The sequence below is a fragment of the Gouania willdenowi genome, chromosome 22 (genome assembly GCF_900634775.1).
Source record: "Gouania willdenowi chromosome 22, fGouWil2.1, whole genome shotgun sequence".
NCBI classification, from domain to species: domain Eukaryota; kingdom Metazoa; phylum Chordata; class Actinopteri; order Blenniiformes; family Gobiesocidae; genus Gouania; species Gouania willdenowi.
The window spans coordinates 26953550-26976461 of record NC_041065.1 but is presented as its reverse complement, the minus strand read 5'-3'; the positions used below and the strand labels follow the sequence as shown (position 1 = coordinate 26976461).

Sequence of the window (22912 nt, the reverse complement as noted above, 5' to 3'; positions counted from 1 at the left end):
AACAATCATTCTCCTGCCCTGCTCATTCCCTCAACCCTCCAGAAAGCCCAACTTGTCAATTACACGGTGAAAATACACGAGAACTGTGTCCCCGCACATCACTTTAAGGCTCGCAAAACCCTGTTTGCAACCACAGTGTGAAAAGGAAAACATCCCCTCAACAAGGAAGAGAATAGTTGGCTTTATTAAAAGACAAAGCAGGGGAAAAAAGAAGTTAGGGTTAGTTAAAGAGTTAATTAAAAGTGCAAAAGTGTGCTCCCAAGGCCTCGTTTGAACAAAAACTAAAAAACTATAACTTTACTCCAAGAGGAGCGTCCAAAACAGACACAGTGATGAGATGTGCACACACACTGCCTCCAACTCAAGCCAAATAAGTCTATTAATGTTCTGAATTTATGATGTATTTCAAAACATTCATATTTAAAACAATACAGGCGTGCTTTGTAGGACGCTACAACATCCATTAGCTTTGTCATAACAGCTGCCAAGACAAACCATAGCGGCGCCAGGCCCTTGGAAAACACTGGCAATGAAAAAGATGAACCCCAGCTGCTCAATGAGTTACAGTTTATCAAGTCAAGTTGGATTATTCTGCTTTATTGCAAAATCAACATGAAAATCTGAGAGTAAATGTTTAAAACGAGTTTAGAATGTCTGAATTCTAATCCTTCAAATATGATGTTTCAGGTGAAACCCGTAACTACTGGTTGAATATACAAAAGTGAGAAAATATTCAAAGAAAGAGTGAAAATAAAGAAGAAGAAAAGAAAGTTGTGTCCAGCAGCACTGAAAAATGTGGATATTGTGAAAATAGAAACATTGGGTTATGCCACGGTGACACATTTCCCTGTGAGCTGATGTTGGTTGGACAGTGGAAGAAGTAGACAGTGTATACCCAAGGATGCTGGAGGAGAACCTGCAAACTACACAATGACGCTGTGAACAACACGGCTTCAACCCTGAGTTTCAGGCAGAAATGCAATCCAACAGTGAAAAAAGCAGCACAAACCTGCACAGCAGCGCTACACTGTGAGGCTTTGGCAGACGACGCTCAGTGCAGCGTGACAAAACTCCACCGTCAACATCAGACAAACCACTGGGTTCAAATGAGAGCAGAGAAATGCATTCTTTCCAAACAATGATATCAGATATACTGCTGTTTTTGATTTATTTCATTTCTTTTCATGCTTTGTATTTCTAATAGTTATATTTTCATTTGAATAATAGCCAAACTAACTAAACTGTATGTTTACACTGGCCTTGCCTCTGTAAATGGGGGTTTTTGCTTCATAACTAGTCGGTTAATAATGAATGTGTTGATCTAAAATGAAATATTTTCTTTTGAAGTACTTTCCATTACATTAGTGGTTTCAAACAGCATATTATGTGAAGTTTCCAAGACTTTAGTTGCTTGGTTTTCCCTGCAGGCAAGAAGCCTTGCTTTGTATCATTTAGACAAAAGACAGAAGCGTCATAGCAGCGTCATACTTTCCTCTTAATAAGCCTGTATTCACAGTCTCACTGCATTTGTTCCAAGGCTTGTTTTACCCAATTTCTTGGCTAAACTGAGAGAAACTAATTCTTTTTTTTTTTTGTTTGCTTTCACAGATGTGAGGTGTCTAATTTCAACTTTTCTTCATATTTTTTTCCATTTATTTAAACCTAAAATCCCCTCCTATGGTGACTTATACTCTGAGCATCTGACTCATCCTTCTTTTCACCGCTGGTCCAATAAGTTTCTCAGGTCTTATCTCATCTATAAACTCGCTCTCCTTATCTGTACAATCAAGACTCTAATCAGCTCGCCTTGTCCAGACAACAAGGGGCCAGCATAAGGGAAAAAGGGCCCTCAGGCCTCCCTGCTGCCTCCACCATAAAAATGTAATTTGCCTGCATGCCTTTTCAAGTCTGTGGGGGCGGTACGATTTAATGGTAAAACAGTCACCATGCATAATATTTAAAATTGGAAATGCACAAGCTGATGTTACTGATTCAGAAGCACAAGAGATGTTGTAGATAAATGCAGTTTTTTTGGTTTTCTTTTTACTTTTTATTAAAGACAGTAGCTGCTGTTTCCATTACCCTTGGAAATGAGCAAAATCTAAACCTGGCAATGGAAACACGTGAATTTTGTCAAAACACTCAAATACAGTACACTCATATTTTACGCTGTCATGAGGAGGTATTTTCAACGTTTCGATAATGAAATGTATCGCAAAAGTGCAATTGAAACACTGCAATTACACGTCATAGAACGTGACGTACCTGGTCACATGACCACTTCTCAAACAGAAGACTGAGACATTTCTTAGCATTATACTTCAAAATGATTACTGCCACATTAGACAGCAAGCAACAAAGGAATACAGAGTGCTATCAGGAGGTTTTGAGTGTCCACCTTCCTGCAGCGAAGTCTCGCGGGATGAGATTTCACGGGAGTTACGAGGCTCCTCCCCAAAACAACCTTCAATGGAAACACTTTCAAAGCGCAATTATACTTATCGAAACTTTAGAAATATTGCTTTCATTTTGCAAAAAACTGTAATGGAAACAAAGCTATAAAGACTGAAATGTAGAGATTGGCGATATTATCGACCCATATTTTGCATAAAATGTAACATCGTTGACATATTGAACAAGTTCTAATGAACTACGGCCGGGCCCGCGGAAGGTTTCCGCGCCAAATAGCACGTACCACGTTCCTGAGAATTCAGTGAAATTACTTGGTTCCACCAAGTAAAACAAATGAAATTGTGCGACGTAAAATCTACGTTGAATTGCCTTTTAAACGATATATCACCCAACTGTCAATTGGGTTAAATTTAGAAATTTATCGGAACACAGTTTCAAAAGGGTCTCCGAGAGGCTCTTGACATCTGCTCATAGAATAACCATGTCAAATTACAGCCCGATTCAACGAGCATTAACGGAGCAGTAGTCATTTGAAAAATGGCGCCCCCGTGGCACGTACAGAGTAATGGGCCACATTCATATATTGTTGTGTCAATGATTCGGTGCCACCAACTGTCGCAATATTTGACTGCTTTTACCAAACTGCATTCCGATCTAAAGAGAACTAATGGAGGAGTAGTCATTTGAAAAATTGCACCCCCGGGTCCCCCTGGCATCCCTGTGACACGTACGGGTAATGGTCCCCATTTATATATTGGTATGTGCCAATGATTCGGTACCACCAATCGTCATAATATATATATATAATTGACTTTTTTTTTCTTTTGGGGCCCCATATAAAAAATTGGGCTCCAAGCGTAGATGCGTACACATCCTTAGATTATATCTACCAAATTTCAGCTCGATCCATTCACGAATAACAGAGAAGTAGCGATTTGAACTCGTGTACACAACGACAAGAACAACAAGAACAAAGTGAGTGGTGTTTGGAGTCCGGTAGCCCGGCCAAAAAACATTTGCAAAATAATTACATGGCCATTTTTCCTATACTCAAGTAGAATAATTTTTAATGGAATTTATGCAGAATAAAAGTCAGGTTAATGTAATAATTCTACAGAGACCTAAAATTAGGTCTGTGTACTGTATATATTAGTTGTAGCAGAGGTGTAAAGAGTACTGATATATCCTACTCAAAGAAGACGTATTGTTACTTTATTTAAATTGTACTCAAGTACAAGTACAACTAAGTCCTACATAAAATACTAAAGTACAAGTAAAAAGTAGCTGAATTAAACAGTACTCAAAGTGTTACTATTTACTGGTAATAAATCTTGCCACGGTTCTTTTGCATACAGTAAACATCTCATGTATAAACTAAAAACGGAAAAGACGAGATCTTGCACAATTGGAACTATTTTCCACAAAAGCATCTGTATAAAAGAAAGGGTTTATCAAAAATTATTATTTTTAAAGAAAAATAACATCAATTAATTCAATTCAAAATCAAAAAAAAAAAATTCTCAGGCTCTCTAAGTACAGCTACATTTATGAACTCTAAAACTGAGAAAACTACTGGCATTCAATGCTGTTTTAGGTTACGTTTCATCGGGTTGGTCGGCTATGACGTAAACATGTATATATCTGTATCCTTTATAATTTTTATATATATTTTTCTATTTATATATAGCTTCTGTTATTATAGTGCTTATTTATCTTCATTGCACTATTTTTCGGGTGTCTTTTGGGTTTTTCTGTGTGTTGCCGTCTCTTGTCTTTTTTTAACTGCTCTTTATCTGATGTGAGCTGCCATGAACAGTACATTTCCCCATTGTGGAATCAATAAAGCTATTTCTATCTATCTATGTGATACATATGATTGTTTTCTGGACATTTAATTTTTTTGTAGTTTCGCAATGTTCGTTGATCATTTTAAAACAAAAACTAATAATTCACCCAGTAGCGGTTGGGTGTAGGAATGTAACAAATTACTTAACTTATTTTAAAACGTACTTAAGTACAAGTTAAATAAAACATACTCAAAAAAAAGTACAAATACCCAGAAAAGCTTACTTTCACCTCTGGGTTTTGGTGTGTTGCATATCACATCAAACATCTCTACTGAAATAGGTATCACTAATTAAAGTTTTTTTTTGGTAGTTTTTCCTTTTTCAATAAACTCTGATGTTGACTCTTCCAGTGCAGGACCTGGCCTTATCTCAGTCACATCAGCTTCCTCCTGGCAGCCACAGATGGCAGCTTATTTGCGTGCAAACAGCAGGCTCAGCTCCCGATTGTCCTCATGTCTTGTCTTTGTCTTACAGTAATGCACCCCCCCCCCTCCGCACTGTAGAGGGGATGGTGGGGCGGGGGTTAATTTACATGTATTAATTAAAGCTCATAATGAGCCCAGCATGACGGAGCATTTGAATGCATTCCTCGGGTTATTGTGCAAACTCTGTGGAGCTCCCCATGGGCTTCAGCAGCGCAGCCTTTCAAACGACCACACATTGCAGATGTGGGGGCATCACGAGCTGATAAAGGTCTTTAAACTACACAGTCAAACAGGTCAGGACACACACACACACACACACGTCCCTTCCCCCATGATAACACACACACACACACACACACAAGGTGCTAATGAGAAATAAACAGGCAGTTACTTTTAGTTACTCCTAATACAGTAAAAATGCAAATGAGGACAGGTGTAAAAAGTGGAAATAACACATTTATTTAAGTATAAAGTTTAAAACTGTACACGTGTGAAGTACAAAAAACATTAAAGTGAACAATTTTTCATTGAAAATAAACATTTCACCCACAAGGTGCATGTAATAAAAAAAAAACAAAAAAGAAAAACATTTCATTTAAATGCAATTTAAAAACAAAACAAAAAAAACAATTATAAGTAATTTCACAAAACTGTGTGAAAACTGGTCACCCTGGAACGGTTGTGAACATCCAACGGCACAGTTAAGCCGGGTAAAGCGTACAAAGAAAGCAGCTACAACCTCGCCGCGTTAGCATCAAAGAGTATTTGTACAAGAGCTTGTTTTCTTTCTTTTTTCTTCTCGTCGTCCTTTGGCTTCCAAAGCTGAGCTTGTTCCTTTGACATCTTTTTGGTTTCACAAACCGAGGATGGGGACCCCGGCCTCGCAGCGAGAGCCAACACATGGCGAATAAAAGACAAGGCAGAGAGGGAAAAAAAAACAAAAAAAAAAGAGGCTCTCCCTCCGTAATTGTACCTGAAGGGAAATCCCTCTAAATAGTAGCTGGCAGAGGTAGTAGTGCACTGGCAGACACATCAAACAGTTACTGTGCAGATGCAGAAGCCCTATAAATACATCACATTCACTTGCTCACTTGGGTCACCTCCTCCTTAACGCTGTTGAGGAGGATTCTGGTCCTTTTAAGGCCCAACCTCCACTTTTCTTCCCCAAATAACTGGGTTGGGTTGTGCTTTTTCTACCGGGCCCACTCGATTCCAAGAGCTTGCTGTAAAAGGTCACACCATAGAATTCCCAGGTACGTTGATTTTCTTCACGTACACCTCTGACACGCCATCTGGCACCAGGTGACTGAAGCCGCTCCGGAAAGAGGCCAGGAGGCGACCTGCAGCGCACAACAAAAAGAAAGGAAAGCAGCACACAGCAAACACGTCAGCAACCTCAAATAAAAGCTACAAGTCCTGACTCGAGAGGCCTGACAAACTGTGCATACAGTAAATCAACTACAAAAGATTCACGGACAGATTAAAAGAACGAGCGGCTGAGCATGAGTTTGCTTAGCTGTCGCAGTCACAACACAGCCATCGTTCTTCTAGCAATACCTGCACGCTCTAAATAAGGTTAAACACCCACTGTGCATCCTGTTTCAACTCTACGTAATGTTCATGTGAAACATTATTCATTACATTTGACATACTATAATTATATATCCTTTTACCAGGGGTCACCAACCTTTCTGAAACTGTGAGCTACTGTACTTCATAGGTACTGTAAAATCCAAAGGGCTACGAGTTAGAAAAGCTTAAATACTGCATTTTCACTTCAATTAGAGGGGAAGATCATAAGGAAGGCTAACAATCATTTAAAAAGGTAGGAAATGTTGGGATTTCAACATGAAATGCTTTATTTCTCCTAATTTTTTTCCATTGTTTCATTTTTATTACATTTTATAGAAAATCTACTGAGCTTTTTCAAGAATATAACTTATATATCATATTATTTATAACATACCACTGACCAAACACTTAAAAACATTGGTCACAATATTTCAGTGCAAATAAACATTTAAAGTTGGTTAATTTAATTCTAAAACTTCATCAGCAGTGTTTACTGCTGATAGTACATCTCTCATATGTATTTATCTTTGTGAGTTAGAATCCTGCAAAGTAAATCAGATTTGAGATGTTGCTCATTGGTAGTGCTCCTGAGGACACCTAGCATGGTCCATGCGGGTTACCTGGTGACTAAACGTCCTTATATTAATTATCCATATACCAAATGTATCCTAAATAAAATAGTTCAAACTGCTCAGATGACTTTTTCCAGGCCTTTTCGTCAGGACAAGGACAAAGAGTTATAAAACATCTGATTTCAACTCAATCTAACAAAGAAAACAAGTTTAGGTAAGTTTATCTATTAAGACCGTTTGAAACCAAGTGCAAAAATTTAGGAAATATGAACAAATAAAAAAGTCAGTCTTCTCTCCTAATACTTATATTCACCAGATGAAACAAATAAATAATAATGAATAAAAAATGCATGCACCCTAGACCCCTAAATGATAAATAACTGATCAATCAATAATTGTATGTAATTTGTATTGCTTTAAACAACAACAATAGGCCACAATGATGAAATAAATGAATCATAACACACATTTTTACGAATCATATTTTGTATTTAAGTGGAATGAAACAGTGCTGAATGGATTTCTGGTCATTTCTGGTCATCTCCCGCCTGGTGTGTCACCAAGGTTGACTCTTGCATTCTTGGTTCAAATTCTAATCAAGATCATTTCCATCATCATTATTATGAATATATTTTTAACTAAGAAATAAACATCATAAAAATGTATCTCTCTCAAGTACCCCTGTAGTGAAACACCCATTTGAGAACCACTGCCCTAATGAACCCTTTGTTACCCCCAACCCCTAACCTTAACCATAACCCCTAATCTTAACCATAACCCCTAACCTTAACCATAACCCCTAACCTTAACCATAACCTCTAACCCCTAACCCCTAACCATAACCCTAACCCCTAACCTTAACCATAACCTTAACCATAACCTTAACCATAACCCCTACCTTAAACCATAACCTTAACCATTCAACCCATAACCCTAACCATTAACCATAACCATAACCTACTCAACCATTAAACCATACCCCTAACCTTAACCATACCCCTAACCTTAACCATAACCTTCACCACAACCCCTAACCTTAACCACAACCCCTAACCTTAACCATAACCATAACCCCTAACCTTAACCATAACCCCTAACCTTAACAATAACCCCTAACCTTAACCATAAACCCTAACCTTAACCATAACCCCTAACCTTAACCATAAACCATAAACTTAACCATAAACCCTAACCTTAACCATAACCCCTAACCTTAACATAACCCCGAACCTTAACCATAACCATAACCCCTAACCTTAACCCCACTAGTTCCCTCCTCCTAACCCAAAAAATGGCAACATAGCTCCAAAGGTGTCACAATTTAGCAAAAAGTGTCTTAGCGAACAACACTTAATGACAGCCTCCATGACGCCTTATTCTTGCTAATGACAGCGTAATGTCAGCCTTATGTACTGTATAATATTTCAAGTAAAATGTTACCAAATCTGTTAATAAACGATTGATTGATTCAAGCAAAGCAAAACCTACAACTACAGAGTAATCTCACTCTACTCAAACAGTATGTATTGTAATATTTGTCTCGAGGCTTGACTAACCAGTCCATGTCTTCTGTCCAGTCAGAGAGAAGCTGTTGCACTGGGAATGGGAGTTACAGATGTGCGCCGCCTCCGTGGCGCTGTGGACCGACAGAACGCAGCCCTGTTGACTGTAGGATGGCCAGCAGCGGTACTCCACGCTCCCAGAGGTCCCCATTCCCCGCATCACTGTGTAATCTAACCACAGAGGGAAGAGGAGCCACTTCAACACACAAAGCCACGCTGACACACTTTAGAGATCTCAATGAGGGTGAGATCAACGTTTGATAATCCCTGGGAAGGAAAAGGAGCAAATCGAAAGTACAGAGGCAGGATAGATGGTAAAAAATGTAAATTGTATCACAGGATTTAAAAAACGACTCATAGAGTTACAATTATAAGTTCTAATCTAAACCTTAAGACAATGTCAAGATGGTTGATCTCCTATTAGGATTTTTACATGAAAACAAAGTACAGGTAAATGTACAGCCTTTTTTCCTGATGAAAACAAAAATCTTCATTTATAAAGCATTTGAGTCATGGTTTTAAATTATTATAGCACAAATCAAATTTTTAATATCGTTTTAAGGAACAGACTGGAATACATTCCTCCACTATAAATTAATTATTATTTGTCAAGTTATAATTCTTTTTTTTATAATAATATGTTTTCTTTTAAATACATTAAATACCTCTAGCGGGCGTAGTTCTGGCTCTACACTGGAGGGATGCACATGTTCGGACTCGGGCGGAGAAGACTTTTTTTGCTGACACCTCGACACCACGCCCCCAGCGTTTCAGAGCAGAGAGAAGTTCTTGTTTTCCATGATTTTGAGACCTAATTTTATATTATTCTATATTTTTTTCCATCTTTCAAATTTGGCTCAGTGGCCAATGACACGTTTCTGTCGTGTGACAAACTTATAACACAAATGTATTTCGGCTTCACACGAACTTTAAGGTGAACTTTTTTTCCAGGAAATGGACTTTGAAATGTACTTTGATCTCCTGACGGTCGTAACATGTCAGGAGATCAAAGTCAATTTGAATAAATGAAACCTTGTTGATTATAAAGCTGTTTTTTCTATTTCAACCTCTGTCTTTATTGTGTTTTGAATGGCGAAATCAAATCAACCAAGCTTTAGAAGCTCAATGCTGCTGCTAGCCTTAATAATTACCTGAATAATTACTTCCTCTGTATTTCAAAAGTTACAACTACGTGTTTCTTCAAGTCTATAATCATTTCAAAAAACCAGTTGGATGATTTTGAACAAACGTTTCAGTTAAGTTTCCCCCGCCGTCCTTGTTTTTTTTTTTTTTTTTTTTTTTTCTTAAACGTTTGCGTTACATTTATCATTATAATTCTTTCCGTCAGACGTCTGCTGGATCCGGCTTTAAATCATCTGCTACACATTAGCAGGAGCCACGAGGGAGAGGCGTGCACGCATAGGCCTGTACGCTGACACACACCAGAGCTGGACAAAAGCCCCCATCAGAGAGAGACCGGACAGACACAGGAGGCACACTGTTACCAACTGTTAACCTTTTCTAAAAAGGCAGAAGGCAGTGTGTGCGCGCGTGTATGTGTGTGTGTGTGTGTGTGTGAGGAAATAAGACACAAAGATCTGCCTTCTGGCAGGGAACAAGGAGAAGGAGTGTTTAGAAGATCCTTCTCGTGGGAGAGGAAGAATGAGGCCTGTAGAGCTGCAGAGTGGCAGGGCTCAGCTGCTGAGTAGAGACAGACGCAGGATCTCTGACACACACGCACGCACGCACGCACGCACACACGCACACACACACAACTCAAAGTTTCCAAATTAGTTCTCATTAGTTGCCACATACATAATAATAGACTAGATTAGTTACGTAATGCAAAACTTTTTTTTTTTTTAATCAATGGAGGTTTTTGCATCATTTTTGAAAAAAAAAAAAAAAATACGTGATGAATTGAAGCTTTTACAGCAAAAAAAAAAAAAAAAAAGCAACTTTAATTACAGTGGAGCAAAAAATAAAAAAATACAAAATGTGATTGTCAGATCCAAGGACCACATCATCAACGATTTTAACATAGTTCAATTCACTTTAAAAAAATATTGATTTTGTCACCAATTTTTCTGTAACTTAGAGGAATTTTGTGCCATTGTTGGTGAGAAATTGCAAGATTTGTGGAAAAATTGACAGTTCTTTCCACAATTTAAAATTTAAAAATGACTGCAGTCATGTGGCATAATCAAAGGAAACATGCAAGCCGCTAAAGATATAACGGAGTTTCATTAAATTGCTGAATTTGTCCATCTACAACTGGATCATTTGGTAATTTACACAATAATTCATGTTTAGTCTTTCTCCATCTCAAAGTTTCCAAATTAGTTCTCATTCGAGGCCACATATACAGTAGCTCAGCTAATCTACTGGTATAAAAATATTAAATAACAACAGATCCTTTTGATCCAATAATCATTCATTTGCTTATCCTTTTTCAGTGACCTTCAATTTCTGGGAAAAACAGATAAAAGCAAAAAGTCTTTTTTTTTACAAGATGAACTGACGCTTCTCGAGCAGAAGCTTTAATTACAGAGGAGCCAAAAAATAAATAAAAAAAGTGATCGTCAGATCCAAGGACCACATTTATCAAAATTCATGTCAGCATTTAGAACAAGGGTGTCAAACTCATTTTAGTTCAAGGGCCAAAATACAGACCAAGGGGAAAAAAAGAACAATTTTAACATCATTGTGACCTAGTTTATAATATCAGTTCAACTCAGGAATTTTGTGTCATTGTTTGTGAGAAATTGCAAGATTTGTGGGAGCGTTGTGCGAGCGTTCTTTCCGCATTTTGAAATGAAAAATGACTGCAGTCATGTGGTATAAACAAAGGAAACATGCAAGCCGCATAAAATATAGTGGAGTTTCATTAAATTGCTGAATTTGTCCATCTACAACTGGATTATTTGCTAATTTACACAATAATTCATGTTTTCTCTGTCATTTTCACTTTCTCCTGTGGGCCGTTTTGGACGCTCTAAAAACACAATGACACATGTGATTTATAATAATGACCAAGCATTAACACAGGTGAGAACAAAGAAGGATTTTCATTGTCAATTTGTGTTTTTCATTCTTGTTTGGTGTGTTTTTCTCTCATTTTCTGTATTTAGTTTGGAGGACCACCAGTTTAAAACTACTTTTTTTTTTATGTTGAGGCTTCTCCTCCATCCCCAGAGCAGAAAATGGCAACTTTAAATACATCAGAGCCAATAAATATACTGTATGTAACAGTCAGATCCAAGGACCACATTTTCAAAATTCATGTCAGCATTTAGAAAAATGATTATTATATTAGCACAGGTGAGAACAAAGAAGGATTTTTTCTATTTTGTTTGTCCATTTGTGTTTTTGGAGTCAATTTAATTATTTATTTTAGTCGTTTTGTGTATTTTCAGTGTTACTTGGTGTGTTTTTCTCTCATTTTGTGTCTTTCTGTTGACCTTTTCTGTGTTTTTTGAGTCATTTTGTGTATTTAGTTTGGGGGCCCACACAAAAATCAATTGAGGGCTGTACGTAGCCTGCGAACCACCAGTTTTAAAACTACTTTTTTTTTTTTTGTATGTCCCCAGCTGTGCAAACGTTACATGTGCATTACCGATCTCCATCTGTCAGCAATTTCAAATTAAGACTTGGGACCAAACGAATGGCTTCCCCTCCCTGTTCTCTCTCACACACACACACACACACACACACACACACACGCGCGCACACGCACACAAAGAGCAGTGTGTGCAATGCATGGAGGGAGTCTCGTTAAGTACTGTGGTGCATGTTTTTAACTTTTCGGCCAATCACAGAACTATTGATTCTCCTTTTTCTCAAGCCGTGGGTTTTTAATACTTATCCCACATTTTGTGGGATAAGTATTAAAACCAATTTTCTAAAAACCAATTGTACTGTTGCTAGATGCTAATTTATTAAGAACAAAAAAAAGTCGTAGCTTTTGTATGTCACAGGAAACCAAACTAACTAAAGATTTATGGGGTCATGTTAACTTACAGCTACACACACACACACACACAGTTCTTTGTCTTATCATATACACACTCAGCAGCAGCATTAGCAGCAGCAGGAGCACAGTTAACTCCTGGCACCTCCTTGTTAAGCTAAAACATTCCCTCCCGTGTCAGCTTCAGCACTCGGGCCTCTGTCTGCCTTGAATCAGTGATTAAATTCACAAAGCGCTGCTATATAAACAGTCCGGCATCTGGGGAACGAAAAAAAAAAAAAACCCTAGCCACAGGAACGACGCCAGTCTTTCTGTTATTAATATTTCATACGGTCGAGGGGAGCAGCAGGAGGGTGAGCGGGTTGCGGCGCAGACAGAGGAAAAGAACACGACTTTTTAGGACAAGTTTACCAAAATTGGAGGGAAACAGTCATCTGGATGAGACAGAACAATTGTAAAGTAATGTTGAGCCATAGAAAGAATCAAACAGTTTGATGAAGCAAAAACAAAAAAAAAACAAACAGTGAAAACAATGTGAGCTGCTTTTCAAAACAAGCTGCAGCTCTGCTCTCTAAATCAGACATGCCAGATTAATTCCACTCTGTTGGTCTTGTCCCCTCATTCCAGCTGCCTAATAAACCTGTCAAAACAGAGACACATGGCCCCCCCCCCGCTCGATTATTTCTCCCCAAGAAACTAAATGAAAACAGAGGTGCAGACTGTCTGCCTTTCTCTCAAAATGGACCAGGAAAGATTCAAGATTCCGATTCCTAGCCGAGCAAAGAGTGGAGTGAACTTCATAAAGAGCGGCTTTCATTCCGTGAGCTCCCACCTTCTGTTAGCGATGCAGGCAGGTTGTCCAGGTGGAGCCCAGATTTGTAGAGGAGGAGGATACGTTCAAAGACCTCCAAGGTTTGATTGATGTCAGCTTTCAGGTCTCCTGGACACACACAATGCATTCAATCTGTTCAGAACTGTTTCAAAGAGTCATGCATGAACTCAACCACAATGGATGCTTTAGAGTGTGTCACTATGTTCTCTAATCCAAGGATTACCTCTGCCATGAGGTCATATTTTCAACAGAGCTTATTTATTTGTTTGTTTGATTTTTAGCAGGATTAGATCAAAACTACTGAGTAGATAATGACAAATATTTAACCAAACATAGACCTTAGGGTAACCATAACATTTTGGAGGAGCTCCAAATCAATAAACACATTTATTCTGAGCTTTTAAAGTGTGAATAATCATGGTACCAGGATTAGGATAACTGATCCAGATAACTTCCAGTATCTGGCAAAGAGAAGATTTGACGCTTGGTGGACGTTTGCTCTTATTGTGACTATTTTACGTGTCATGAAACGTATCGTTCAAGCACTTCGGGTGCTTTCACACTGGTTTACTCCCAGATTTGGGCCAAATCGGCAAAAAACAGCTAACAATTTTAGCACTTTGATTTAGCTTGGTTTGTGTTCACATTGTGCTTTTAGATCCGCTCCAAACAGCCTCTGATGCTGTTCCATGAGCTAGCGGCTTGAAGGGCGCCATTACTGGAGTAGAGACTTCTCTGGGCAGACAAACAGAAATGAGAAGAAGAGGGTTGTATCTATTGGTCAAAGCGAGCACGTAAGGGTGTGCAGAAGTGTCTGTTGTTTTGAGGTACACTGTGAACCCAAAATGCCATGCGCTCCACGTCATCTTCGACACTTCCTTTGTTTGGTCCTAGTTGAGAGCGTTTGTGTTCACAGCCCACCTGAATCGCTCTAGACTTTGATTTGAAACGCTCCAAGTCCCAATGGTTGATTAGCACCTTGCATGGCAGCTCTGTCCCATTGGTGTGTGAATGTCAATGGTTAATTGAGCTGATATTGTGAAGCACTTTGGGACTACCTCGGTAGTTATAAAGCGCTATATAAATAATGTCCATTAACGATTTAAACCGCTCGAAGATTCATTGAGGCGAACACACCCTTGTAGACGTATCATTACGTGGCCAACTTGATGGAAATCTCATATTCTGTTGTTTAATGAGTGCAGACGTGCCCGTCCTCACCTGTGGAGTTCATGATGTGATCTACCAGGTGTGTAAGGCCAGGGGGGGCCTGGTGAGGCAGCAGGTAGGTGAAGAAATACCTGAGGCCAGGCAGAGAGAAGAACTCTTTCAGACAGACTTTATATAGTTCCCACAAAACATCACGTCTTTCACTCCAGCGCTAAAGCTAACGAGCGCTATAAAGCTGTCAAAGATTTTAACTTCTGTTCAAAGGATAATACTTGTTTTTCCTGTAGAACTAACAAAGTAATCATCACACGTGGCCTTGCAATCAGTAAATTTCCAGCTGGATGACTTTACCGTCATCACTCTACTTGTCACCGTGGTCTATAGTTAGACAGATATCCCCCGTTAGAGGCTCCTCTATTCATCCATCACACGTCTATCACACTATTAAACTGTCACTTTTATTCCTTTTTACCTGTAGGCATTGTAAATATTCCTCTTCTCATTCAGACCCTCGCACACGCCCCGAGCCGAGCAGGGCACAGTGAAATTTCTGTGTGGAAACTGAAGAACACAGTCTGCGTCTGTTCGACACGGCGTCTCCGCTGCACTGGCGTCATCCAGGTCCGTGAGCTTCAGGGCCCCGGACACGGTGACGAACTGCCGAGGCTGGAAGTCCAGAAGGGCCACGGAGCCCAGAGGAGAGCGGGAGAGGAAGTGCAAGAGCCTGACTAGGTCCAAACACACCTGGAGAAACACGACGAAGAATGAGCTTCAACAGTGGAAGTCATTTACAAACACACAAGCTTATGCAACTACAAATACAAGAAAATTAATAGTTTATAGAGCAAAACTAGAGATGGGACTTTTGTGATTTAATATAGGCCTGGGCAATATATCGAGATTCAAGATATATCCAGATTTCTATTTTAGCGATATGGAAAACTACAATATCGCCTCTCATGATATATTTCTATTTCACAGCTTATTTTCAGAGGTGAAAGTAATGGATTACAAGTACTCACGTTACTGTAATTGAGTTGCTTTTATGGATAGCTGTACTTTGAGTATATTCCTAAATCAGTAAGTTTACTTGGACTTAAGTATGTTTTAAAAGAAGTGATGTGTTACATTTCTACACCCATCCATTACTGAGTAAATAGTTTTTTGTTGTTGTTTGTTTTAAAATGATCAACGGACATTGTGAAACTACAAAAAAATGAAATAACCAGACAACAATCAAATGCATCACATCATAGCTGACTAACCAGATTAAACATAATGCACTGCACCAAAATGCTGGAAGTTGGTTATTTTAGTCTGAGATTGTTTTATTAAATTTTGTAATTCATTGGTGTTGTTTATTTATTTATTTTATTTTGTACATTTTAACAAACCTTTTATTTTATAAACACGCCTTTGTGGAAAATAAATAAAGTTGCAATTGTGTAAGACTTAATCTCTTCCTTTTTAAGTTTATAAATGAGATGTTTACTGTATGCAAGGGAACCGTGGCAAGATTTATTATAACAAAAATAAAATTGGGGGTGAAAGTAACTAGTAACTTTTACTTTGAGTACTCTTTAAAGGTCCTATATCATGCTCTATTTCACCCATCTCCTTTTGTTCTAAGAACCCCAACAACATAGTATTTGAGGTTTATTTTCCCAAACTCGCCTGTTTTCCAGCATTTTAACCCACTGAAAAGTGACTTTCTGAGCAGTTTTAGAGCCTACTTATGCACATTCATGAGTGGGCGTGTCCGTAGACGCTGACAGTGATCACCAAAGCAATTTTCTTTTTGCTATCCACACTGTTGTTATTGTTTTCAGCCAAAAAAAACTGTACATCACAGTAAAACACAAATATTTAAGCGGCTATTGTTATTGTGAGTCCATCTCAGCGCTTCAGACTGTGTGTTTATTACAGCAGCAGCAGCTGCTTCTCTCACCGGAGCTGCTAAGTCACTTTCTCCTCCTCCTCAACTCTACTAACTACAGGAATAGCGCATTTAAGGTGATAATCATTTGTTTTGTCCAACCGCTGCGTCGCATCGTGTCACAAACACATCAGATCAAGTCAAAGGTGATATGATACGATACAACGGATACTAAAAATTAAACGGCTCAGCACATTGAAAAATTGTTTGCATGGGCGTGGTTTGTAAGGGGCGTCACTTTTACTGTACCTGCGGCTGCAGTTGGATATACTTGAATTTGGTAATTACACCAATAACTTAAATTAATACTTCCATCATGGGTTAATTTCGTGTTCAATGATTTCAAAGCTTTTACATCTAAATTAGCACTTACAGCACACTTTTCTATTTATTATATGCTATTATCGAGGGGGAAAAAATTATTTTCTCTGTTACATACATTTCAAACAAAGGTCATGGTTAGTTTGCTCCTTGCACGGTAAACTTAGCTAGATTTTTTGTGTGTTTTTGTTGTTGTGTATGGTTCAGTTGTTTTATATACGTTTTTGAAATTCATTTCGTGTATTTTTATTGTCATTTTGGGTGTTTTTGGAATCATTCTGTTTGTTTTTACTGTTTCCACACGGGTTACGAGTCACTTTGTGTGTTTGTTTGCTATTTTTTGTGTATTTTCCTGTTGTCGTTTTGTGTTTTTGGAGAATTTTTGTCTACTTTAGTTGTCATTTTGTGTATTTTCTGTTGTTTATGCGTATTTGTGTCGATATTTTGTGTATTTTATTGTAATTTTGTATGTATTTGGAATTGTTTTGTAAATTTTTTATTGACATTTTGCGTATTTTTGTTCTACGTTCGTATTTTAAGGAATCATTTTGTGTGTTTGTTTGCTATTTTTGTGTATTTTTATGTTATCGTTTTGTGTTTTTGGAGAATTTTTGTCTACTTTTGTTGTCATTTTGTGTATTTTCTGTTGTTTATGTGTATTTGTGTCATCACTTTGTGTATTTTGTTGTAATTTTTTATGTATTTGGAATCGTTTGGAAATTTTTTATTGACATTTTGTGTATTTTTGTTCTACTTTTGTACTTTTAGGAGTCATTTTTTTGTGTTTAATTTGGGGGGGTACACAAAATTCATCAGAGGGGCCGCATATGGTCCTTGAGCCACCAATTGCCCATGTCTGGCCTAAGCCTTCCCTTTAGGACATGCAACCGACCACATTTGCCAACCATTTCCTCAGACTGTTTTTATAGTGCTCTTTAAATCTATAATAAAACAGAAAGAGCAAATAAGCAGGGGGTACCTTGAGTAAAATAAAGGAATTAGCCACGTGCTGACAGAGCATGAAATGCCTCTGTCACAGAGCAAACATAGCTACGATGTTAGGTAATGCTCCACGTCTTGTGGACGTCACTTGGTGCAATCGCAGCACAGTGAAAACAGGGCTGGGTGAAACCAAACACCAGTGGATTAGTGGAGGATCCTGCACAGATGCTCGTGAGCTCAGCTCCAGGGGTTTATTTTCATCTACTGTTTGGATGATGCAATAGAATGAAGCTAATGATGATGGTAATACTGATGATGATGTAAGGCTGGGTGATAAATCAAGATTCAAGATATATTAAGTTTTCTATTTCGGCGATATAGAAAATTACAATATTGCCTATATCGATATATGTATTTTTTACAGCTTATTAGGGCTCGAGCACCAGAAGTGGTGCGAGGCCTTATTGTTCCGTTAGGATTTTTCTTATTCCTTAACTGTCACTTATTCCTCAACTCTCCCCTTCCCAGGGGAGAAATTTCATGAAATTTGGCAGGACAGTAGTTTGGTGAAAAATGTAATGTGCAGTTTTTTGATGCAATTTCAGGACTCATTAGAGCCCCCTAGAGTTTGTAACTTTTCACTGGTTTGAACTAACTAGATGACATTTGGTAGGTACATACAGTGGACCATGACTAGCAAAAATGTAATTTGAACCTATAAGCTAAATTCAACAGGAAGTCTGCAATTTTGAATTTAGCGAGCCAAATTTAGCACTTTTTCTCAAACCATACCATCTTTAAAAGCAAACTCCTCCTAGAAGGTTCAAAATGTCCACACGACCTTTAGGATTTATGTTCTAGACAAGTTGGAGACCTGTTGTTCCTAAAAACGGGGAGTTTTTACCACATTGCCAGGCCTACAGGGGGTGCTAAATTTTTATACATTTTAAAACTGGGAATTTTTGAATAACTCAGCCGAAACTCATTCAATGAAACCCCAAAGTCATGTGCAGAACGGGAAACGCGTTGCACACGCAATGACATCACAATTCACGTGATAAGTCTTATTTTGTATTAAAATCCTTTCACTACTTTTCAGAACAGCATTAAAAAAAAAAAAAAATCACATTTAGATGGATTTCTGAGTGTGTCCTAATCCTAAACATCCACACTAAAGAAGTGACTCACACATGTGCCGGTGTGGCGTTTTTGCATCAGCAAATTTAACCATGAATTGTGTTCCTGGTAAGACTTTATTTGAATAAAAATAATTAGATTGATGTCGTATATCGCCGATTTGAGAAAAAATATTGAGAGGTATGAGTTTTTGGTCCATATCGCCCAGCCCTAGGATGATGATAACTGCAGATTGTCAGGTTACTTTCTTAGTTTTCAAACTTAGTGTGTGCTCAAACATTTATGGTCCCTTCTTTGTTTCATTTTAAAAACTTGCACACGCACACACACAGAGGTTTGGCTTGTGTGTGTATGTGTGTGTGTGTGTGTGTGTATGTGTGTGTGTTAGGGCTGAGATGACATTCCCAGCCAGCAGTGGATTAGCTCCAGGAATCAGCCCCATTCCTCCACTGCTCCGAGAGAATACTCTGAGGAACAAACTTCAGACTTCCAGGAGTTTCAAATGTCATCCTCCCTCATCGGTTAGCCTTCATCTCTCCTGCCAACCAGACCAACAGCTCGCACATGTTCGGTGTAAAATGAAATATGGGAAAGGGGAGACTGGAACTCTCCCACTGAGCAAACTGGGCGAAGGAGATGATGCGACAGAGCCTGCGTATCGACAGCTGACACACTCACCCTGAATCTGTCCTCCCAGGGGCTCTGCAGCAGCTGGATCATCTGGAGAGGATTCCCCTGCTCCAGAATGACTGTGACTCCTCCTCCTCTCTGGCCCCCAGCTCCTGCTGCACAGTGACCTCTTAACTGTAAAGTGGAAAATTACTGTGGTTAGTCTCAGGAAAGAAAAGTTACATCGTAAAATACATGGTCTCGCTTCCGTCTGTTTTTAAATTAGAATTAAGGAAAACAATTTATAAAAAGTGGGAAACAAAAGTGGGAAAATTTTGAGGATGGGGTAGGGCTGGGCGATATATCGAGATTCTAGATATATCGCGTTTTCTATTTTGGCGAAAATTACAATATCAGACATGGGCAACTGGCAGCCCGGGGGCCCCATGCGGCCCCGACTCCAAAAACAACAAAGACACAGAAAAATGAATACACAAAAACTGACAAAAAAAAATACACAAATCGACTCATAACAACAACAAAATGAGAGGAAAATACATGAAATGTCTTCAAAAACACACAAAGCAACGTAAAAACACACAAGACAACAACAGAAAGTGTAAAATGAGAGAAAACTATACAATAAAAACCAAACCAAAAACCCACAAAATGACAACACAAACTCATTGCTGTTCCCTGTATTAATGCTCAGATCGGTCATTATTCTTAACGATGACATGAATGTTGATAATGTGGCCCTCAAATTAGCAAAAATAAAATTTTTGTGGCCCCGCCTTTGTGTATATATATAAATATATAAGGTGTTTTTTTTAAAATAGCTTATTTTTGTTGTAAAACACTTGTTTTAGCAGTTGCTGCTTTCACTACTTCTCAGAACAGCATTAAAAAGCACAGACAGATGTATTACAGAGTGCGTCCTAACCCAGACCATTGAACTCACTCACACGTGCTGTCCCTTATAGGAGAAAAAGCCAAAAGGGACACATTTGGTGCAGCTTTTTGTTGATAAATGTGGCTGTGTGGCATTTTTCATCAGCAAATTAAACCCTGAATTGTCTTACTGATCAGACTTCATTTGAATTCAAATGATCAAAATTTATATCTTTTATCGCCATTTTGAGAAAAAATATCGAGAAATTAGATTTGGTCCATATCACCCAATAACCCTAGGACGGGGGTAAAATCAGGGGGGACATGATGTTCTGACAGCTTCACAATGCAGCTCCAACTTGTGACTCATAACATGACCGTGTGGCCTATAATAGAACCAAAAAAATGATTAGTCATGTGACCAAACTACAAATGCTTTGTGGTGTCTAAAAAAGTTTCCGACTGATCTGTAAGCGTTTGGAGTTATTAGGAGCAGGGGGACACAGGCACATTGTCTGCTCCTGCACAACTGGACCCAAAGGTCAGAGGAGGGTCAGTGAATTTCATTTAATTAGGAGAAAGCCCTGCAGAGCCAGAAAAGCCTTTCATCCTGGTCACTGTGCAAGACAAAAGGGAAAAACCAGAGCCCTGGTACGTGGATTATGGAAAATCTTGGTAATGACAAGCAGCAGCAGCAGCTCAGTCAACCGGTGTCCACCTATAGCAGGGGTGTCAAATTTATTTTAGTTCAGGGGCCAAATACGAACCAAGTGGGCCGCAGATTATAGGTGGAGGTAAAAAAAAAAAAAAAGAACAATTTTAACATCATTGTGCCCTAATTTTCAACATCAGTTCAATTCACTTGAAAAATTATTGATTTTGTCATCAATGTTTGTGTCATTTAGAGGAACCTTTTTCCATTGTTTGTGAAAAATTGCAAGATTTGTGGAAAAATGTAGAGTTCTTTCCACAATTTGAAATAAAAAATGACTGCAGACATGCGGTATAAACAAAAAAAAAAAAAAACCATGCAAGATAATATAAAATATAGTGGAGTTTCATTAAACTGATGAATTTGTCCATCTACAACTGGATGTGATCTAAAAGACATGTAAAGCAAGTAAATCTCATATCCAAGCAATAAGTGACAGATACAAGTCGTCCCTGCTGGATCTTCACTTCTAAATCCATTGATTTTGTGACCAATTTGTGTCATTTTTAAAGAAATCTTGAAGGATGTTCTTGAATTTTGAGTTCTTCCACAATTTGCAAATGTAAATATCAGTTCCTATAGGATCTTCACTTAAAAAAAATATTGATTTTGTAACCAATTTTTTTGGTGTCATTTTGTAGAATTATTTGTGAGAAATTGCAAGATTTATTTTTTTTTTTTAATGTAGATTTTCTTCCATAATTTGTGATTAAAAATGTATGTGGTGTATAAGCATGGGAAAACTTCCAGCACATAAAAAATATTGTTGAGTTTTATTGAATTTGAGATATCTACAAGTTAATTATTAATTATTTGGTCATTTACACTATTATTATTTTTACTGTCTCCTGTGGGCCGAATTGGATGCTCTAAAGGGCCGGATTTGGCCCTCGGACCTGTGTTTGACACCTGTGACCTATAGTCTTTCATTTATATAAATGCACTAATAAAGTTTGTTGGGGGGAATGTCAACACTTTGCGAAGGGCTTTAAATGAGAGAGAGTTTATAATCACCTTGATGACATTTGGATGCTTTAATCTTTGCAACAGGACTATTTCTTTCTGCAGTTTGGATGAAACCAGTTCCCTGCAGCCTTTGGGGTCTTTAAAATCCTCCACACACTTGCCCATGTCGATGCCTTGCTCGTTGACCAGTTTCAAAGCCACGGGCTGACCTCCGGACAGATTCACTTTCACCACCACTTTAGTGTAACCAGAGCCCAGGACCTCCACCGCCCGCATGTCCACCAGGGACTCACAGTCCATCTCATCCAGATGCGCTTTCCTGGAGCCAAGTGTGATCTCATCCCACAGACTGTAATCCAACATCGGATCCAAAGATTGGAGATCTTCCTCTGGTTGCCTGTTTTCACCATCATCATTATCGTTATGATTATGAGTTAAAAGTAGTGGAATAATCTCCCTTCGCCTCTGCTGGAGCTGAGAAATCAACGCCCCACGGAGAGGCTCAGAGTCCTCCACATCACCAGGAATAGCGTCAGTGGAAAAGTGCGTTTTCCTCGCTCCAAACTGCTGCAGACTGCTGATCAGAAGTGACACGAGTATAGAAAGCACCACGAACGCCAGGAGCGCAGCCGCGCGTAAAGACTTGGCCCGACCATGGCCCATCCCGGGCATGTCGACCCACCGACCGACCCACCGCGCTGCGGGGACAGACGCTCACAGCCGGCCGAGAGGAGCGCGCTCTCTCCGGGGGGAAAGTGCTCGCGAGCCGGTGTGGGTAGAAATGATCAAGACCTCGAGACTCCGACCCTGGAACTCCATCTAGAGGCGTGTCCACGTCCGCTCGTAACTTTACACCAGGCGGACAGAAGCAGCAGCAGGAGAGCACGTAGTGTGCGCGTTAAAGTTTACAACAACGGCCATTAGATTTATTAGAAGCTATACCACAAGGAAAAAAACATGAAAGCCTAATTAAAGTTTGACTCTTATTTTGAAAGAGTTTTTATTTTTTTATTTTAACGCTTTTCCAATGAACCGC

The 22912-nt window shown here is 38.8% G+C and overlaps 1 protein-coding gene across 1 annotated transcript; it reads right to left on the bottom strand.

Moving 5' to 3' along the window:
- Positions 1-5120: 5120 nt before the first annotated feature.
- LOC114456324 (extracellular tyrosine-protein kinase PKDCC-like) lies at positions 5121-22632 on the bottom strand. The gene is made up of 7 exons (XM_028437993.1): positions 21925-22632; positions 19377-19502; positions 14835-15106; positions 14414-14493; positions 13193-13300; positions 8385-8561; positions 5121-6024 (listed from the first exon to the last, which is right to left on the bottom strand). Exons 1-7 carry the CDS (start codon positions 22546-22548, stop codon positions 5918-5920), a joined length of 1494 nt encoding a protein of 497 aa, XP_028293794.1. The 5' UTR covers positions 22549-22632; the 3' UTR covers positions 5121-5917.
- Positions 22633-22912: the final 280 nt, after the last annotated feature.

Bases quoted from the DNA above. Each gene is read 5' to 3' on its own strand.
- LOC114456324 (XM_028437993.1), bottom strand. From the start codon at position 22,548: ATGCCCGGGATGGGCCATGGTCGGGCCAAGTCTTTACGCGCGGCTGCG. The intron at 15,107-19,376 runs GTGAGTGTGTCA...GTGTTTCTCCAG, and splicing joins CCTGGGAGGACAGATTCAGG to GTGTGTTTGGACCTAGTCAG. The intron at 8,562-13,192 runs GTGGGAGCTCAC...CTCTGTGGTTAG, and splicing joins GCCTGCATCGCTAACAGAAG to ATTACACAGTGATGCGGGGA.